At 35.3% G+C, this 20,451-nt stretch overlaps 1 protein-coding gene across 3 annotated transcripts in view; it reads right to left on the minus strand.

Moving 5' to 3' along the window:
* RAB3GAP1 (RAB3 GTPase activating protein catalytic subunit 1) overlaps positions 1-20,451 on the minus strand; it is a 98,123-nt gene that overhangs the window by 51,556 nt on the left and 26,116 nt on the right. For all 3 annotated transcript variants that reach the window (XM_069473240.1, XM_069473235.1, XM_069473249.1), the window contains exons 4-6: positions 18,211-18,343; positions 15,896-15,974; positions 747-866 (exon numbers count right to left, since the gene is read on the minus strand). In XM_069473240.1, coding sequence (XP_069329341.1) covers positions 747-866; positions 15,896-15,974; positions 18,211-18,343 — 332 coding nt within the window. The remainder of the gene's footprint in view (positions 1-746; positions 867-15,895; positions 15,975-18,210; positions 18,344-20,451) is intronic.

Genomic DNA, 20,451 nt, shown 5'->3' on the forward strand with positions numbered 1-20,451 from the left:
AGCTAGGAGTTCAAGACTAGCCTGGGCAACATAGTGAGACCCTGTCTCTACCAAAAAAATAATTAAAAAATTAGCTGGGTATGGTGGTGCATGCCTGTGGCCCCAGCTATCTGGGAGGCTGAGGCAGGAAGATCATTTGATTACTTGAGCCTGGAAGGTCAAGGTTGTAGTGAGTTATATTAATGCCACTGCACTCTAGCCTGGCCAACAGAGAATGACACTGTCTCTAAAAAAAAGAAAAATAAGAAAACAGAAAAAAAAATTTTTTCTAACAAATTACATTTAACATAGTTTATTTGAGCAAAGAACAAGTTGAGAATTGGGCAACCCTCAGAACCAGAAGAGGTTCAGAGAAAGAGCAGCAACATGGGCACACAACAATTAAACACAAAAAAGGGAAGTGAAGTACAAAAACAGTTTAATTGGTTACAGCTTTGAAGTTGCTTTGTTTGGGCACGATCTGATCAGTTGGCAGCCCATGATTGGCCAAACCTGAGCTGCTGTGATTAACTAAGACTCAGCTAGTTGTTCCAAAAGGACTCCTAAATTAGGCTTTCAGTTTGTACATGGACTCAGTTCCTAGCAGTTCTTCATAGCAGGGATGCAGTTACAAAGGTGGTAAATATGTATTTACTAAATTCCTGATTATAGTCAAACACATAACATTTAGTAACCATTTTCCTTCACAAGTTATCACTAAAAATAGTTTTAATTTATTGTCTAGGTTTTCTGAAATGTCCACCTACCAGCCAGTGTTTCCCAAAGCAATAGAAACAGAACTCAGAAGAAGGTTGCACTTCGACTCACTGAGAACAGCATCACTGTGTGCAGCAGGAGCAATCACTAGGAACTCACGCAGCCCATACCTTAAAAAAAAAAAAAAAAAAAAAAAGAATCACTACATTAAACAGGGAAACTTCAGAATGTGAAAATCCATAATTTGAAAAACATGAAAAAATTTCCCTACAGGAAATTTAACAAATCAGATTTGAACTACAGGTGTTTCTTTTTTTAAATGGCAGCTGAACCTATAACAATCTCAATTTTCTTTAAGAAGCATTTCCAGGCCGGGCGCGGTGGCTCACGCCTGTAATCCTAGCACTCTGGGAGGCCGAGGTGGGCGGATCGTTTGAGCTCAGGAGTTTGAGACCAGCCTGAGCAAGAGCGAGACCCCACCTCTACTAAAAATAGAAAGAAATTATATGGACAGCTAAAAATATATATAGAAAAAATTAGCCGGGCATGCTGGCGCATGTCTGTAGTCCCAGCTACTCGGGAGGCTGAGGCAGAAGGATCGCTTGAGCCCAGGAGTTTGAGGTTGCTGTGAGCTAGGCTGACGCCACGGCACTCACTCTAGCCTGGGCAACAGAGTGAGACTCTGTCTCAAAAAAAAAAAAAAAAAGAAGAAGCATTTCCATCATCTACGTACTAGCTCCCCTCTATTATCTACAAATTAAAAGCAATTTACTGAAATCATAAAGGAAAGACCATTAAATAACAGTTTTGCCTTAAAAGTTAAGTTTATAAGATAGAAGAAAGCAAACATTGAAATCTTGCTGTAATGAATGACATTAAGTCTACCAATGGAGAAAGTAAAGTTTTGATAGATTCACTAAATTGGAGGAAAATTATCAGCCATGATGTACATGTGCTATCTAAAAGTGAGAACACAGTTTACTAAGTATCCTAGTTAAGGAATTCTTGTATTCAATAACATACATTAGACAGAAGTCACAAAATTATCATAAAACTACTTAATCTTGTTACAATTATCTGCATTTATGAAAACATCTCATTTAGTTGCCACATTCTTTAAAGTTACAAATTTGCTGCCAATTTTTAACAACATGTAAGGTCAAGTTAGTGATCTTGCCTACTGAATATTCCTGTCCTATCCACTCCTCAATGTATTTTTAATTTAATTTTATTTTGTTAAGAGATAGGTCTTGTTCTGTCACCCAGGCTGGAGTGTAGTGACACCATCATAGCTCACTGTAACCTCAAACTCCTGGACTTAAGCAATTTTCCTGCCTCTGCCTCCTCTGTAGCTGGTAGTACAGGCATGTGAGGCATGTGCCACAAAGCCCAGTTAAGTTTTTAATTTTTTTGTAGAGACAGGGTCTTGCTAAGTTGCCCGGGCTGGTCTCAAACTCCTCGCCTCAAGTGATCCTCCCTCCTTGGCCTCCCAAAGTGCTGGAATTACAAGTGTGAGCCACCTTGCCTGGCCTATTTTTATTTAATATTTTTATAAATAATTTATGAAAAGAATTACTCATTTGCCTAATTTAGTCTGTGGATATGTAAAGTTATAAATGCTTGTTTTTATGAACATTCTCCTCAAATAGCAGTAAAGATTTTTTTAAAAAGTCTAATTCATAATCTGTTTATCACAAGTTATTGTTTAGATGACAATAACTTACTTTATCTCCTCACCTCTCCTCCACCCTCCTACTCCTGAAATCAAAATGAATTATGCAGAGTGGCATCAAACAATGGAAAGAATTCAAAGCTTTTGAATTTTAAGCTCTGAAGGTCTTTAATTTAAATATAGTTCTCTTTTTTTCAAATGTCCTTGGAAGAAAGAAAACAAAATAAGTACATTCCCCCATGCCATCCCCCACAGTAGTGTGAAACCGTCAACAGTTTCTTGTTTATTCTTCCAGAAACGTTTCATTTGTCCTTGTAACCACCTTATCCCCAAATAAGATAATACTACATGCATATAGTTTCTATACCTTCTTTTCAAAGGGCAATCCCGTACTGATCAATATTTTGTTTCAAGTTTTGTGCTGCTGCAATAATACTGCAATTGTCTGTTTCTACAAGTACATTTGCATAATCAATTCCTGGAAGTTAAGTGTCAGATAAAAGAACATATGCACTTTTAACACAGATGGCTACTGCCAAACAACTTCCTCACTGTCCATATACCCACACACAGAGTACCAGTGTATATTCCCATTAATGACAAATAAGCCAAACTAAACTTTCTATTTATCTGCAATATACCTGCTATCCCCTATGTATTTGTTTTCTCTATCTAAAATGTCTGCCACTCTACCGTCATTACTAAATACCCAAATCCTAATGAACCTTTTTTTTTAAAGATTTACCTCAAATACCACCCTATCACACATCACATGTGTTCCCTTCTCTGAATTCTAACATCTTTTTGCTACTGTTATAATCTTCAAAATGTCAACATAGTAAGTAATAGATTTACTTTCCCTACCAGGTCTACTTGAGGCCTGAGACCATGCTTTCACAAGTAAATAACATTAAGTGGAGGCTTTAAAAAAAAAAAAAAAAGGAACAAAAATCAACAATAAAAAAAAGAACCAGATTTTTAAATGAGCAAAGGATTTGAATTGATATTACTCCAAAGAAGATATACAAATGGCAAATAATTACATTAAAAAATGTTCAACATCATTAACCTTAAGGGAATGCAAACCAAACCACCTCACCCTCATTAGGACGGCGATTATCAAAAAAAACAACAAGAATGTTGGCAAGGATGTAGAGAAATTGGAACCCTTGGGCACTACTGGTAGGAATGTAAGATGCTCCAACAATATGGTAGTTCTTTAAAAATTAAACACAGACTAACCATTTGATCCAGTTAATTCCACTTCTGGGTATATATCCAAAGCAGGGTTCAAATAGATATTTGTACACCCATATTCATAGCAGCATTGTTCATAATAGCCAAAAGGTGGAAACAACCTATATTTCTATCAACAGATGAATGGATAAACTAAATGAAGTATATCCATACAACAAAATATTATTTGGCCTTAAAGAAGAATGAAATTCTAATACATACTGTGACACAGATGAACCTTGAAGACATTATGCTAAGTAAAATAAAAGCTAGTCACAAAAGGGCAAATGTTATATGATTTCACATATAAGAGGTACCTAGAGGAGAATTTATAGAGGCAGAAAGTAGATTGGTGGTTACCAGGGCTTGGATGGGAAGAGATAAGTTATTGTTTAACAGTTACAGAGTTTCAGTATGGGATGATAAAGTTCTGGACATGGACAGAAGTAATGGGTGCACAAAAATGTGAATATACTCACTACCACTGAACTGTGCAGTTAAAAATGGTTAAAATGGTACATTTTGTTATGTTTTACCACAAAAAATTAAACATAAAAAATGAGGGAAAAAATGATATACATTTTAAAGATTAAGAGATATAAATGGCTAATATCTATTAAAAGATGATCAACCTCACTAGTTATTAGGAAAATAAAAATTAAAACAAGATATCACTGTCAACCTATTGGCAAAAAAAATAAAATATTGATATGCTCCAGTGTTGGCAAGAGTCTTGGGTATGCCACAGGTGGTGATATAAACTTTAAGAACATTTTTAGGGGGCAAAAGGGCAGAATATATCAATATTAAAATTGAGAAACCTCAAACTAATTATATCTCTTCATATCTATGCTGTAAAACCATTCATATAAATGCAAAAAGATATGTGTACATATATCTAACAAAATATGAACAAGATCTGTATAAAGAAAACTAAAAAATTCTGTTGAGATATCAGAGAAGTAAAATTTTAAATGGCGATATTCCATATTCATGGATAGGAAGACAATATTATTAAGATATCAGTTCTTTCCAACTTCATCTATATATTCAATGCAATCGCAATGAAAATCCCTGCAAGTTATTTTGAGGACATCAACAAATTGATTCTAAAGTTTATATGGAGTGGCAAAAAACCCAGAATAGCCAACAAAATATTAAAGAAAAAGAAAAGTTGGAGGACTAACACTACCAAAGTTCAAGAACTATTATAAAGCTACAGAAATCAATAGTGTGGTACTGCCAAAAGAAATAGACAAATAGATCAGTGGAACAGAACAGAGAGCCCAGAAATAGACCCACATAAATACAGTCAATTGATCTCTGCAGAGGAGCAAAGGCAATACAATGGAGAAAAGATAGTGCTTTCAACAAATGGTACTGGAACAACTGGACATGCACATGCAAAAAAATGAATCTAGACACAGAGCTTACACCCTTCACAAAAACTAACTCAAAATAGATCAGAGGCTGGGCACAGTGGCTCAAGCCTGTAATTCTAGCACTTTGGGAGGCCAAGGAGGAAGGATCGTTTGAGCCTGGGAGTTTGAGACCAGCCTGGGCAACAAAGCAAGACCTTGTCTCTACCAAAAAAAGAAAAAGAAAAAGAAAATTAGCCAGGCATGGTAGCATGTGCCTGTCGTCCCAGCTACTAGGGAAGCTGAGATGGGAAGATCACTTGACCCTGGAAGTTTGAGGTTGCAGTAAGCTATGATGACACCACTCTACACTCTAGCCCAGGCAACAGAGCAAGACCCTGTCTCAAAAAAAAAAAAAAAGCTGATCACAGATAAAAGTATAAAATGCAAAGTTATAAAACTCTCAGAAGATAGCTCACACCTATAATCCCCAGCACTTTGGGAGGCAAAGGCAAGGGGATCACTTGAACCCAGAGTTCAAGAATAGCCTGGGAAACATAGGGGAACCCCATTTCTACAAAAAATAAAAAAAGTAGCCAGGCATGGTGGCACATGCCTGTAGTCCCAGCTACTTGGGAGGCAGAGGCAGGAGGATCGCTTGAGTCTAGGAGTTCAAGGCTGCAGTGAGCTATAATCGTGCCACTGCACTCTAGCCTGGGTGACAAAGCAAGACCCTGTCTCCTATTAAAAAAAAAAAAAAGAAAAAGAAAAAACTACTAGAATATAATATAGAAGAAAATCTAGATGACCTTGGGTTTTTTGATGACTTTTTAGATGCAACGCCAAAGGCATAATACGTGAAAGAAAGAACTGATACGCTGGACTTCATTAAAATTAGAAATTTCTGCTCTGTGAAAGACATTGTCAAGAGAATGAAAAGATAAACACAAACTGGGAGGAAATATTTGCCAAAGACTTATCAGATAGAGGACTGTTATCCAAAATATACAAAGAACTCTTAAAACTCAAAAACACAAATGCAATCAACCCAATTAAAAAAACATGGGCCAAAAACCTCAAAGACACCTCACCAAAGAATATATACAGATGGCAAATAAGCATATGAAAAGATGTTCCTCATATGTAATCAGAGAAATGCAAATTAAAACAACAAGATACCACTACATACATATTAGAATGTCCAAAATCCAAAACACTGACAACATCAATTCTGGCGAGGATGTGAAGCAACAGGAACCTTCGTTCATTGCTGCTGGGAATGAAAAATGGCACAGCAACTTTGGAAGACAGTTTGGTGATTTCTTACAGAACTAAACATACAATCCAGCAGTCATGCTCCTCAGTTATTTACCCAAAGAAGTTCAAAGTTTATGTCCACACAAAATCCACACATGGATGCTTATACAGGTTTATTCATAATTGCTAAAACTTAGAAGCAACCAAAATGTCCTTCAGTAGGTAAATGGAAAAATAAACTATAGTACATCCAGACAATGGAATATGATTCAGCACTAAAAAGAAATGAACTATGAAACCATGAAAAGACACAGAGGGAACTTAAATACATATTAAAAGTGAAAGAAATCAATTTGAAAAGGCTAAATACCGTACATTCCAACTTATAACACTCTGGAAAAGGCAGAACTATGGGGACAGTAAAAAGATCAGTGGTTGCCAGGAGTTAGAGGGAAGCAGGGATGAACAGGCAGAGCATAAAGGACTTTTACAGCAGTGAAATAACTCTGTATGATACCATAGTGGTGGATACCTGTCATTATACACTTGCCCAAACTCACAGAATGCTTAATACCAAGAGTGAATCCTAACACAAACTACACACCCTGGGTGACAATGATGTGTCCATATAGGTTCATCAACTGTAACAAACATACTACTCTGGTGGGGGATGTTGATGATGGAGAAGGCTATGCATGTGTGGGGAAAGGGGGTATACGAGAAATCTCTGTACTTTTCACTCAATTTTGCTGTGAATCTACTCTAAAACATAATCTATTTGAAAAACAAAACTCACATCATAAGGTCTAGTTAATGTGGAAGTATGTCATAAAGGAGATGATAATAAACCATATACAACCTACCCCCCAAAATACATATATATAAAATTCATATAATAAAAGGCTTATATAATCATTAGGCTTAGCATTAAACTGGGAGGTGCTTGATATAAAAATTGAAACTAGAAGATTTCAAAATATTAATAGTTATAGATCAACAGATAAACCACCAAAATTGAGCACTTGACAAAAATCCCAAAAATCTATTTTCTAGAATTTGATACGGAAAAGTTAATTTAATCATATATTGTCCCATTCTGATAGGGTCAATCTATACTAATTGTATATTTATGGTACAAATGAGTATATTGTATAATAGTTTTAAATTTGCACTGTCATTGCTTTAATATTAATTTTAGCTTCACAAAAAAATTTATAGGTGAAAACCTGTGTATGTTATTATTCAGTTGCTAAGAAGCATGATGATTAATTTGTATCTTTGAAAATTTTGAGAAATTTAATTTTTAACTATTATAATAAAAATTCTATGAATAACAGTATGAAAACATTATGAACTCCTTTTAAGATGATGGTTCACATTAGTCCTAACTACATACGAAAGTTCTTTCATCTTTTCCCATTCACAACTCTCTGCTGCTATACTCCAGGCTATCCAAACTACCTACCGGTTTCAAAAGTTCATTTAGGCATCATGGAAGGACTAATGCTGTCCTTCTGCCCTGAATATCTTTCCACCTAACTTATTAGTAAGCATATTTACCTGGGCTTATTCTCACTTGTCTTTCAGGATTCCGCTGAGGTATCATCTCATCTGGAAACATTTTCTTAACTTAATCTTGTCTGAATTAGGGGTACCTCCCACAAGTTTGCAACAAACCCTGTGCTGCCCTCTATGAGACCATTTATCACACAGTGTTGTCAATGTTTGATCCCTTATCTGTCCTCCTATTAGTCTCAGAGATTACTGAGGCAGGGACCATGTTTTATCCTTGGTATTCCAGTATCTGGTTTACAGTAAATGTTTAAAAATAATGCTTGTTGAAGAAAAGAAAATGCATATACTTTTAATATGCTTAATTTTTAAACAATTCTCAAAACTTTTGTTGTTGGCTTTTTAATCTTTAAGAAAGATCAAAGAAGAAAAAACTGGAAGTGACTTCCAACCATGTGGCAAACTGACATGACACAGACCCTCCTTCCCTGAAAACACAGAAATACCTAATCAAATATGACAATGTTGTAAAAATACATAGCTGAACTTGAAAAAAAGGGAAATGAAAGGCAGAAGTGAGCATGCAAGGTAACTCTGAAGAATCCCAGGAGATTATCAGCTGTGGATACAGGCTCTAACAGCTAGGGACTGGGAGTTAATATTTTACAGGATAAGCAGTTTAGCTGCTAAAAGTCTGTTAGTATGACTCACAAAAATGTCTTCAAAACTACGTTGTGATAGACTGGGGAGACTGAGAATGATGAAAGAAAAGTCTGTTTATGTCTGAGAATAGCATGTATTTTATCCCAGCAGTCATAATGTGAATTATATAACTCTCAGATTGATGAGGTGTACCCAGTCCAGGGAAAGTTGTCTTTGGCATGTATCCTGGCTAGGCTATGTCCAAGAATGCCCCATCCTCATAATAAATATAAATAAAGCTAGTCTAGAAATCATGCTTCCAGAAGCACAACATCAAATATTATTAGGTTGGTGCAAAGTAATTGTGGTTTTAGCATTATTGAAATTTGCCATTTGATATTGGAATACATTCTTAAATAAATACGGTTATGTTATACATCATTTTAATGCACATTTCTCCTTTTATGTATTTTTGCTAATGACATTACTTGCTGTTTATTTTATATTTATTTTGGACTACGGAAATGATGTTAGACAAAAAGCAAATTTGAGCGCTTTTCTTATTCAAGTTCAAAATGGATAGTAAAGCAGCAGAGACAACTTGAAACATCAACAATGCATTTGGTCCAGGAACTGCCAACAAACATACAGTGAATTGGTGGTTCAGGAAGTTTTGCAAAGGAGACCAGAGCCCTGAAGATGAGGAGCACAGTGGCCAGCCATTGGAAGTTGACAATGACCAATTGAGAGCATATCATGGACGCTGATCCTCTGACAACCATGCAGAAGTTGCTGCAGAACTCAAGGTCGACCATTCTACGGTTGTTTGGCATTTGAAGCAAATTGGAAAGGTGAAAAAGCTCGTAAGTGGCCGCCTCATGAGCTAACTGAAAATCAAAAAATTGTCATTTTGAAGTGTCATCTTCTCTTCTTGTACACAACAACAATAAACCATTTCTCAATCTCTCCATCAGATTGTTGATGTGCGACGAAAAGTGGATTTGATGTGAAAACTGGTGATGACCCAGTAGTTGGACCGAGAAGAAGCTCCAAAGCACTTCCCAAAGCCCAACCTGCACCAAAAAAAAGGTGGTCCTGGTCACTGGTGGTCTGCAGCCTGTCTGAGCCACTCCAGCTTTCTGAATCCGGGCAAAACCATTACATCTGAGAAGTATGCTCAGCAAATCAATGAAATGCACCAAAACCCGCAACGCCTATAGCAGGCATCGGTCAACAAAAAGGGCCCAATTCTTCTTCATGACCACACCCAACTGCACATCACACAACCAACGCTTCAAAAGTTGAATGAATTGGGCTGTGAAATTTTGCCTCATGCGCCATATTCACTTGACCTCTTGCCAACCAACTACCACTTCTTCAAGCATCTCTACAACTTTTTGCAGGGAAAATGCTTCCACAACCAGCAGGATGCAGAAAATGCTTCCCAAGAGTTTGTTGAATCCCAAAGCATGGGTTTTCATGCTATAGGAGTAAACAAATTTATTTCTCATTGGCAAAAATGTGTTGATTGTAATGGTTCCTATTTCAATTAATAAAGATGTGTTTGAGCCTAGTTACAATGACTTAAAATTCAGCCTGAAATCGCAATTACTTTTGCACCAACCTAGTATCATCCACAACTGTGCCTTTGCTTATGAAGCACTGGGACCAAGCAGCTGCATATCTTTTGGATGCCACCAACCTCTCTACTATATAACCTACACACACTAGCTTCCTTCTATATCCTTTAGATTTATTTCATCAATCTAAATGACCACAGAGGTTGCAATGTTCTCTCACTAAATCGCCTCTCAGGCATATAGGTGTGCATGAGGCAAGGAACCAGAACTGAGAATTCTGTTTAAAGCCTGGACCCTAGACGGGATGGAGACTTCAATAAAATGAGAACGCCAGGCCCAGAAAGTTTCAATGGCAAATTCTATTAAACAGTTAAAAGAAGATAACATCAATTTTACACAATCTCTTCTGGAAAACACAAGAGAACAAAACACTTCCCAACTCACATTATAAGGCCAGCATTACTCTGATATCTACGTCAAAGAGAAAACTACAGCTCAATATCCCTTATGAACATGGAAACTAAACTCCCCAACAAAATATTAACATATCAAATACAGCTACACACACACACACACACACACACACACACACAAATATAAATTATACCACAAAGTGGAGTTTATCTTGAGAATGCAAAGGTGGTTAGATATCTAAAAATCAATCAATGCAACCACCATATTAAAAATCTAAAGAAGAAAAAAACAAATGATCATATCAATTTAAACAGAAAAATCAAAATTCAATATCCATTCATGATAAAAACTCTCAGCAAAGTAGGAACAGAAGAGAACTTTGCCAACTTGATAAACAGCACTACAAGAAAATCTACAACTAATATCATACTTAATGATAAATAACCAAATGCTTTCCCCGAGATCAGGAACAAGACAAAGACATCTATTCTTACCACTCCTACTCAATATTTTAACTGGAATCCCCAGCCAGTTTTAAAAGGAAAAGGAAAAAAAAAAACAAAAAAACAGTGATTAGAAAAGAAATAAAACTATCCATAGTCACAGACAACATGATTGTTTATATATATAGAAGATATCAAAGAAACTATGAAACTCCTAGAACTAATAATTGAGTTTAGCAAGGTCACAGGAAACAAAGTAAACACATAAAAATCAGTCATAGTCCTCTATACTAGCAATGAACAACTGGAAATGAAAATCTTAAAAATAGTATCATTACAACAGTTCTTTTAAAAGAAGGCAATAATTAGGTATAAATGTAACAAAACATTTACATGATCTGTATGCTGAAAACTATAAGACACTGATCAAGGAAGACTTACAAATTGGAGAGACCTATCATGTTCATAAAATGGAAGAACTGTCATGGTAAAGATATCAATTCTCCCCAAACTAACCTAAAGATTTAAAGTAATTCCAATCAAAATCCCAGCAGGAGTTTTTGTTGATATAGACAAACCAATTCTAAAACGTAAATGGAAAGGCATAGGAGCCAGAATACCAAAATAACTTTGAAAAGGAAGAATAAAATTGGAAAAATCACACTTCCCAATTTTAAGACTTACTATAAAACTACAGAAATCAAGAGTATCCAGACATACACTCACAAAAATAAACCCAAATTATTTTTAACAAAAGTACAAAAGCAATTCAAAGGAGAAAGGATACTGTTCAATAAATGGTGCTGGAACTGAACATCCATATATAAAAAAAGAACCTAAACGTCTTACTTTATACAAAAATTAACTTGAAAAGGATAAACATAAAATGTAACCTTTTATAATGAAACACAGGAAAATTGTCCAGGTGATAAAAATCAACATCACTAATGATTAAGTCACAATAACATGGACCCTGATATCATGAAAAGGGTACTTCACCCCTGTGGTAGTCTTTCCCAAAACCCCTAACCCCAGGATAATCTTAAGAAAAACATGAGACCAACCCAAACTGAGGGAGGTCCTACAAAATACCTGACCAGTACCTCAAACTACCAAGGTGATGAAAAACAAAGAAAGACTAAGAAACTTTCAGAGACCAGAAACTAGGCAGACATGATAAGTAAATGCAATGTGGTATCCTGGATTGGATTCTCGAATAGAAAATAGACATTAGTGGAAAAAACAGTTAAATTAAGTTTAGCTAATAATAATATAACAATGTTGGTTTTTCAGTTTTGACACATGTACCATGGTAATATAAGCTGTTTTTTTTTTTTTTTTTTTTGAGACAGAGTCTCACTCTGTTGCCCAGGCTAGAGTGAGTGCCGTGGCGTCAGCCTAGCTCACAGCAACCTCAAACTCCTGAGCTCAAGCGATCCTCCTGTCTCAGCCTCCCGAGTAGCTGGGACTACAGGCATGCACCACCATGCCCGGCTAATTTTTTCTATATATATTTTTAGCTGTCCATATAATTTCTTTCTATTTTTAGTAGAGATGGGGTCTCGCTCTTGCTCAGGCTGGTCTCGAACTCCTGAGCTCAAACGATCCGCCCACCTCGGCCTCCCAGAGTGCTAGGATTACAGGCGTGAGCCACCGCGCCCGGCCATAAGCTGTTAACAGTAGGGGGAAACTGGGTGAGGAGCATACTAGAATAATCTTCAACTTTCCTGTAAACCTAAAATTATTCCAAAATAAAAAAAATTTATCTTTAAAAAAACAGAAGAAAAATTTGTGATCTAGAGCAAAGAGTCCTTAGACATGGCACCAAAAGCACAATCCATAAAATAAAAAATTAATAAACTGAACTTCATCAAATTTTATAACTTTTGTTTTAGAAAAGACGTTGCAAAGAGAATGAAAAGACAAGTTTGGGAGAAAATATCTACAAATCACATATTCTAAAAAGGATTTATATACAAAATTTAAATAGTTCTTAAAAACTCAACAGTAAGAAAACAAACACCCCAACTAAAAAATATACAAAAGACTTTAACACAGAGAAGATACAATAGGAAATAAACACATGAAAGATGCTCAAAATTAAAATTAAAATTACAATAAGATACTACTACACATCTACTAGAATGGTTAAAATTAAAACATGTTGACAACATCTAGTGCTGTTAAGGCTTAAAAACTGGAATTCTCATATATTGTTGGTAGGAATGCAAAATGGTACAGCTTATTCTAACAATCAGTATAGCAGTTTCTTATAAAGTTAAACATACATTTATTAAATACCTATGACTTAACAATCCCACTCTGGGTATTTACCCAAGTGAACTGAAAACGTATTTTCACACAAAAACCTACGCATAAATATTTATAGCAGCTCTATTCATAAATGCCAAAACCTAGAAATAACCCTAATATCCCTCAATGAATGAATGAGTAAACGAACTGTGGGATATTCTTAAAATACTACCCAGCAATAAAATGGAACAAACTATTGATATACAGAATTTACTTCAAAGAATCTCAAAGGCACTATGTTGAATTAAAGAAGCCAGTCTCAAATGGTTACATATGGTATAATTCTATTTATGTGACACTCTCAAAAGCATAGAAATATAGTGACCAAGAACAGATCAGTCATTTCAGGGATTATAAGGATGTGGGGAGGGTGTGCCTACTAAGGGACAAGAGAGATTTTTTGCGGGGGGTTACAGAACTCTTGCCCAAAGTGGCAGAGATATTAAGTGCCTGAGCTAGGAATTAAACCTAATTCAGTCTCTGGCCCAACACTAGGTATTCAATTAATGTTGAATGAATGAATTCATGCAAAGCTCATGCTCTACGATACCATGCTGCCTTTTGATATATTTAGTCATGTTAAATACATGTACTCATATTTTAAAAGGTCAGAAAAAAATCTGGAAGGATTAGAGTAAATTTAACAAATGTAATTATTAAATTCCTTCTTTAGTTATTCAAGTTGCTTAAGTTCACAGTTTTTAAAAGATCATACTAAAACAACAGGTATATTTATGAAACATTATCCAGTTTATTTGCAGTTGTAAATCATTTTCTTCTTTTTTAAATACGCTACAGTCTATTTGCTATAGTAGTCACAATGAAATGAGGAATAAAGAAATAAACAGAGATATTATCATTTTATCCTCCCTTAGAAATTCTTCTTCAATTAAAAAAAAAAAATCAAAAAACCAATTCAAACTAATAGAGTAAGTTTAAACCAGTATACAAACTTCCTTTAATTAGGCCTCCTTTCTTAATCGTATACTCATACTAGGGCCATTCTGGTGGTGGTATGTTTTAACATCATCTCATCCAAAATAAAGTTCAGAGACATTTTGAATAATTGAAAAAGCTGGAAGATACCTTTTAAATGTGATATACTGTAGTCCCCCCTTATCCTCGGGAGCTACATTCTAAGACCCCCAGTGGATGCCTAAAACTGCAGATAGTAATGAACCCTATATATACTGTTTTTCCCTACACATACATATCAATGATAAAGTTTAATTTGAAAATTGGGCACAGTAAGAGCTTAACAATAAAATAGAATAATTATTACAATATTCTGTAATAAAGTTATATGAATATGGTCTCTTTCTCTCTCTCAAGATATTTTAATGTACTATATTCATCCTTCTTCTTGTGATCTGTCAATCTGATAACCAAGACAGCTACTAAGTGACTGACGGGAGGGTAGGGTATATAGTATGGATATGCTATACAAAGGGATGAGTCACCTCCCAGACAGGATGGTGTGAGATTTCATCACACTACTCAGAATAGTGTACAATTTAAAACTTATGAATTATTTTTTCTGGAATTTTCCATTTAATATTTTTGGACTGAGGTTGACTGCAAGTAACTGAAACTGCAGAAGGCAAAACTGCAGATAAGAGGGGACTACTGTACCTCTTACATTAATATATCACATTTATAGTTTAGACATAAGTGAGTTTTGATTTTACCACATAGCTGTTTGAGATCAACATTTTATATCAATACAATATCCAATGATACATATTAAAATTTCTATGATACTTAAAATGTTCTACGCTATCAGCAAAGCTATAGTTAAGCACTACCCTTGATTATGAAACACAGTGCAGAAAAGAGTGAACAGCAGGCCTGTGACTATTACCCTTTAGTTGCAGCTTCAATCACAACCTTGCTGGCAAGGCTGGTTCTTGGCTGGCACCCGGGTATTTGGATTTGGGGAGGATTCTCACCATTCCCAGAACTGATTAAAAGTTATTCGCTGTGCCTAAACTGTTTATGCAAATAATGTGGTTTATGTTAAACATCTACTTTCCTTCTGGGAGTCTGAAATTTTGGTATCTACGAATAAGAGGGTGCCTACAAGACCAATTAAAAACCTTGGGGGCTGAGCCTCTAACAAATTTCCCTGATAGACAATGTTTTACATGAACTGTCACAACTTGCCACTGAGGGAATTGAGTACATCCTGTGTGACTCCATTAGAAAAGGACTCTTAAAAGCTTGCACTAGGCCGGGCGCGGTGGCTCACGCCTGTAATCCTAGCACTCTGGGAGGCCGAGGCGGGTGGATCGCTCAAGGTCAGGAGTTCGAGACCAGCCTGAGCAAGAGTGAGACCCCGTCTCTACTAAAAATAGAAAGAAATTATATGGACAGCTAAAATATATATATACAAAAAATTAGCCGGGCATGGTGGCGCATGCCTGTAGTCCCAGCGACTCGGGAGGCTGAGGCAGGAGGATCGCTTAAGTCCAGGAGTTTGAGGTTGCTGTGAGCTAGACTGATGCCACGGCACTCACTCTAGCCTGGACAACAAAGTGAGACTCTGTCTCAAAAAAAAAAAAAAAAAAAAAAAAAAGCTTGCATTAACTGGACTTTGTTTCATGTACCTTTTTCCTTTGCTGATTTTGTTTTGCATCCTGTTGCTGTAATAATCATCTGTAAGTACAACTATATGCTGAGTCCTGTCAGTCCTCTTAACAAATCACTAAAGGGTAGTCTTAGAGTCTCTCCAACAAACATACTAAAGGATATCTGAATAAAATATATACGTACCATCTTACCAAGCAATGTGCTCTTGGAGGAAAGTCATTATTCATACATAGCAAATCTTGCATAGATTGTGGAATAATATCTACAAAAACATTTGTTAATGAAAAAGTTATTATATCCATTATCAGGCAGAGTTTTACAATATGCTTTGAGATAATACATGTCTTGCTAGCCCATGTAGTTTTGCCATTGCTTTAAGATTTATATCTAAAGCTAGCTAAGATTGGGTGGAGGGGGATATCTCTCTCTCTTTTTTTTTTCCTTCAAAGTCAGCCTATAAATTTTATAAAGACAAATATCATTCCCATGTTTATAATATTTTTTTACTTCTAAGTCATAATCCAAACAATTCCTCACCCTTACTAAAATGCTTTGTTTGATTTGTTCTTCTTGGCTTGCTCTTGTCTCTCTACTTTCTTTTCTTCAAAATTCTTCTTAGAGATCTGTCAACGCCCTATCCCCTCCACAGCTAGCTTTTTCTGGTCCCCTAGCCATCTTAAATTGTTCTTGTAAAACCTCTACCCAGCTTCCCACTTGTAACCCATGTATCTTTATGCGCTAAAATTAATATTCATAATAAGACACTAACAGCAATGATCATAAATATATATAAATATATAATAAATTCAAAGCATTAGTATCTGTTCATAAAAAATATTTTGTTATATAGCTATTATTGCTTTAAAAAACCTGTATTTTAATTTTGCTAAAAGAGTAAATAGAACACTAATGACTTGACACTCTACATAACCAAAAGCAATGAGCAATACCAAAAAAATAAATGATCAGTGCTTAAATCTTCTGACCTCTGATAATATAGTTTTATATGTGTAGCTCTAAAACCGAGCTGATGCTTTGCTTGTAACTTCCACCATTAGTTATAGCTTCAGTCACAACTAAATTATTAATAAAAGAAAACTGCACAGTACATACAATGCCTTTATTAGCTTAAATTCATTTTTCTCTTATACCACAGTCCCTGTCATCTCAAAAACACTGACCCTAAGCCTCCTTACTACAACAGCTCTTCCTTGACGTATGATGTCCTTAAATTAACAGTACTTAAAATTTTGCTATCTTAAATATCTGCCTTAATCAGCAGAATGTTGGACCTGGAAATCCTAGGCTATTATGAGACCTCCCACCAATTGCAAACACTTCCCTCTTCCCTTTACTCTGAAAGTTCTTTATTCATATTCTGGCTTAATTATTTTATTTTGCTGTATAATTGTCTTACACATGTGTATATATAGTTGTTGTTATCTGCCCTAGTTTCTGAATCTGAATGCAGATGTTACCAAATTGTTTTATATGTAATAAGAAATTTCCTATATATATAATAGAAAGATAATATAATTCTATTCCTACACAAAAAAATGCATAGATATTTCAGGTCTCTGTTTATAAATGATAATCGGTTTGTATCTGAAAAACTTTAACAGACATTTGGCCTATTTATTTGCTGAGTGAATAAAGAAAGGTATTTGACTGATAGCTAGCTCTGAAATTCATGTTTTTTTCAATGCCATGCTTACTATTACATGCATATCTCAGGACAGAAGATTCTGGATGATTTGACCTATTAACAATTATAAACACCATTTACTGAGTACCTAGCATAGGTCAGGTACCGAGATAGTTGCTTACATACAATATCTCATTAAATCTTCACATTAACCCTCTAGGTAGTAATATTACTTCATTTTACAAATGAGATAACTCAAATTTATAAAGGTCAAGTAACTAGAAAAACCAGAATTTTAATCTACTTGGTCTAACTCCAAAATCTGTAGTATACCTATAATAATACTACACTGTTGAATCAATAGACAAATTTCCTTTATTTGTAAATGCTTGAGGGCCAAGATTACTTATTTAATTCTTCATAACATCTTTTTTGATCACTCCTGATTAAAACTGATCTTTTCTCCTCTGAACTCTAGAACTTTATCCGTACTTTGGGATGCCCTTTATCACTTTCTAACTCCTATTACTACTGTTACTTATCTATCTTATCTCCCCCACTGGAATGTAAGATTGATTTAAGTTTGGGTTCAAAAGGGCTTGGCAGAGTACCTAACACATGTATTAGCTATAATTGAATACTGAATTAAATGTGCCAATTTAATTAATTTTAAAATGAATAGAGCTGTAATCCTTCTACTTCAGATGCAGAACTACCTCACACTCTACTTCAGATGTGAAGCAACTTTGCATATGTAAAACACTTCTGGAGTATACTACTGAATTAAGAGAACTAAATTCATAATTCAAAATTATAACCACTCAGGAGTTAAAAATATGTAGGAAAAACTTACCTTCTAATAATTCATCTTTTCCTTCTTTATCAGTGAACTCTTGTACAAGATAATGATGAGTGACTGAGAACTTGAAGTCAGCAAAGGAAATTTCATCTGATTTTTCTTCCCATGTGCCAGAAGTAAATATACCCTGTATATAACAATAAAATGGAAAAACATACACATTAAAGTAATCAATAGTTAATACTACATTTATTAACCACAAGGATTTTTTCCCCTTTTCTGCCCATTGATCTAAAAGTTTGATCCTCTAGCTAGCCTCTATATAAAGAAAGAACAAAGAAAAACATATAAGTGAATAAAACAGAGAGGAAATTATTTTATAAATGATTTATCAGTGTTTCTTTAAAAAGAAAATTCTCTTAGAATATTAACTATCAAATGATTTACAAAAATTATAACTTTTGTGAGATAAGTCTCTATATAAAATCATGAATACACAGTAAATCCCATGTCTCTTCACATGCAAATAAAACCTCTCTACCAATAACAGAACCTCTACCAGTTATTTTTAACTGAAAATGATTAAATTTAAATTTTTGCAAATTTAATTGTTCTGACTTTAGAAGTCAGAAAAAAATACATGACAATAAAATTCTATTAGGCTGGTGGTGGTGGCTCACACCTGCAATCCTAGCACTCTGGGAGGCGAGGGCTGGAGGATAGCTTCGGGTCAGGAGTTCGAGACCAGCCTCAGCAAGAGCGAGACCCCTGTCTCTACTAAAAATAGAAAGAAACTGGGCAACTAAAAATAGAAAAAAATTAGCTGGTTGTGGTGGCACGCGCCTGTAGTTCCAGCTACTCGGGATGCTGAGGCAGAAGGATGGCTTGAGCCCAGGAATTTGATGTTGCTGTGAGCTACGCTGATGCCACAGCACTCTAGCCTGGGCAACAGAGCAAGATTCCGTCTCAAAAAAAAAAAAAAAAAATTCTATTATAAAAATCTCAAATCTGGTAACATCACTATATATTACAGCTCATAGCATTATCTGACACCAGAAATTCCTTCATAAAGAAGCAGTTTGTAGAATCAATTTAAGTGACTGGCACCTATAGCACTTATTTGCTTAATACATATCTGCAAGCTTCTTTATCAAGCTTTGGCATTCAAGTCTTTTCCTTTGAACAGCAACTTCTTGAATGGAAAACACATTTTAATTAAAAGTTTCAAAGAGTCATTTACTTATACAACACAACCATAAAAAAATATTTTCACTATAAAAAAATATTTTTCCCACAGAGCTTCTAATTTCCCATAGCTATTCTTTCCACTGGAGAGGTAAACAGTCATTATAGCATAGCACCACCACAATGCAAGAATTGCCAACCAAGCAGCTTGCCAGAGAGAGTCCCAAACTAGATGAAAAATGCTTAAGCAATGATTCTGCAGGTTGCTGAGTATTTAAAAATGTTTTCATAGCTATACCTAATATAAACCCCTGAAGGTTTTATATATATTCCTGACAAGGTATTTACAATTCTGAATTAAGTTAAATCATATTTTAAGTATCCTAAGTGCGTATTACAAAAAATACTTCAAATATCAATCTTTGGCCCAGCACAGTGGCTCATAATCCCAGCACTTTGGGAGGCTGAGGCACACCTTTGGGAGGATCACTTGAGGCCAAGAGTTAGACGCCTAGGCAACATGGTGAGACCTACAAAAGTAAAAAATTAGCCAGAGCACCTATAGTCCTAGCTACTTGGGAGGCTGAGGTGGAAGGATTGCTTGAGCCCAAGAGTTCGGGGCTGCAGTGAGCTATGATAGCACCATTGCATTCTAGCCTGAGTGACAGAGTAAGACCCTATCTTAAAAAAATAAAATAATAAAAAGACAAATACCAATCTTTTTATTAGGAGATGAAATGCCATGTATGATATGAACAAAAAAATCATGATTTTTATACGTAGGATTTCTTTAATGAGAGGTTAATCCGTGTTAAATCAAGGTATCCATGGCCTACACCAAAAGTCTCCAAGCTGCAATAAGTAATATGATAATACACATAAGAGCTTGGTTTGCTAGGAGGAATGCCCACTACAAAGCAGTTAAGGCTAAAACCATGGAAGAGGAGGAAGTCCAGAAAATGAAAGATAAGCCTCTTTTTCTCATTTGTAGCAAAACTAAAATATATTCTTTTTAAATTATATAGAGAAACTGTCTTACCCTAATCCTAGATTCTGGGTATTACTGTAAACCATATCAATTTATATCAAAGGCTGGGCGCGGTGGCTCAC

Source organism: Eulemur rufifrons, chromosome 1, assembly GCF_041146395.1.
Source record: "Eulemur rufifrons isolate Redbay chromosome 1, OSU_ERuf_1, whole genome shotgun sequence".
Lineage (NCBI taxonomy): Eukaryota > Metazoa > Chordata > Mammalia > Primates > Lemuridae > Eulemur > Eulemur rufifrons.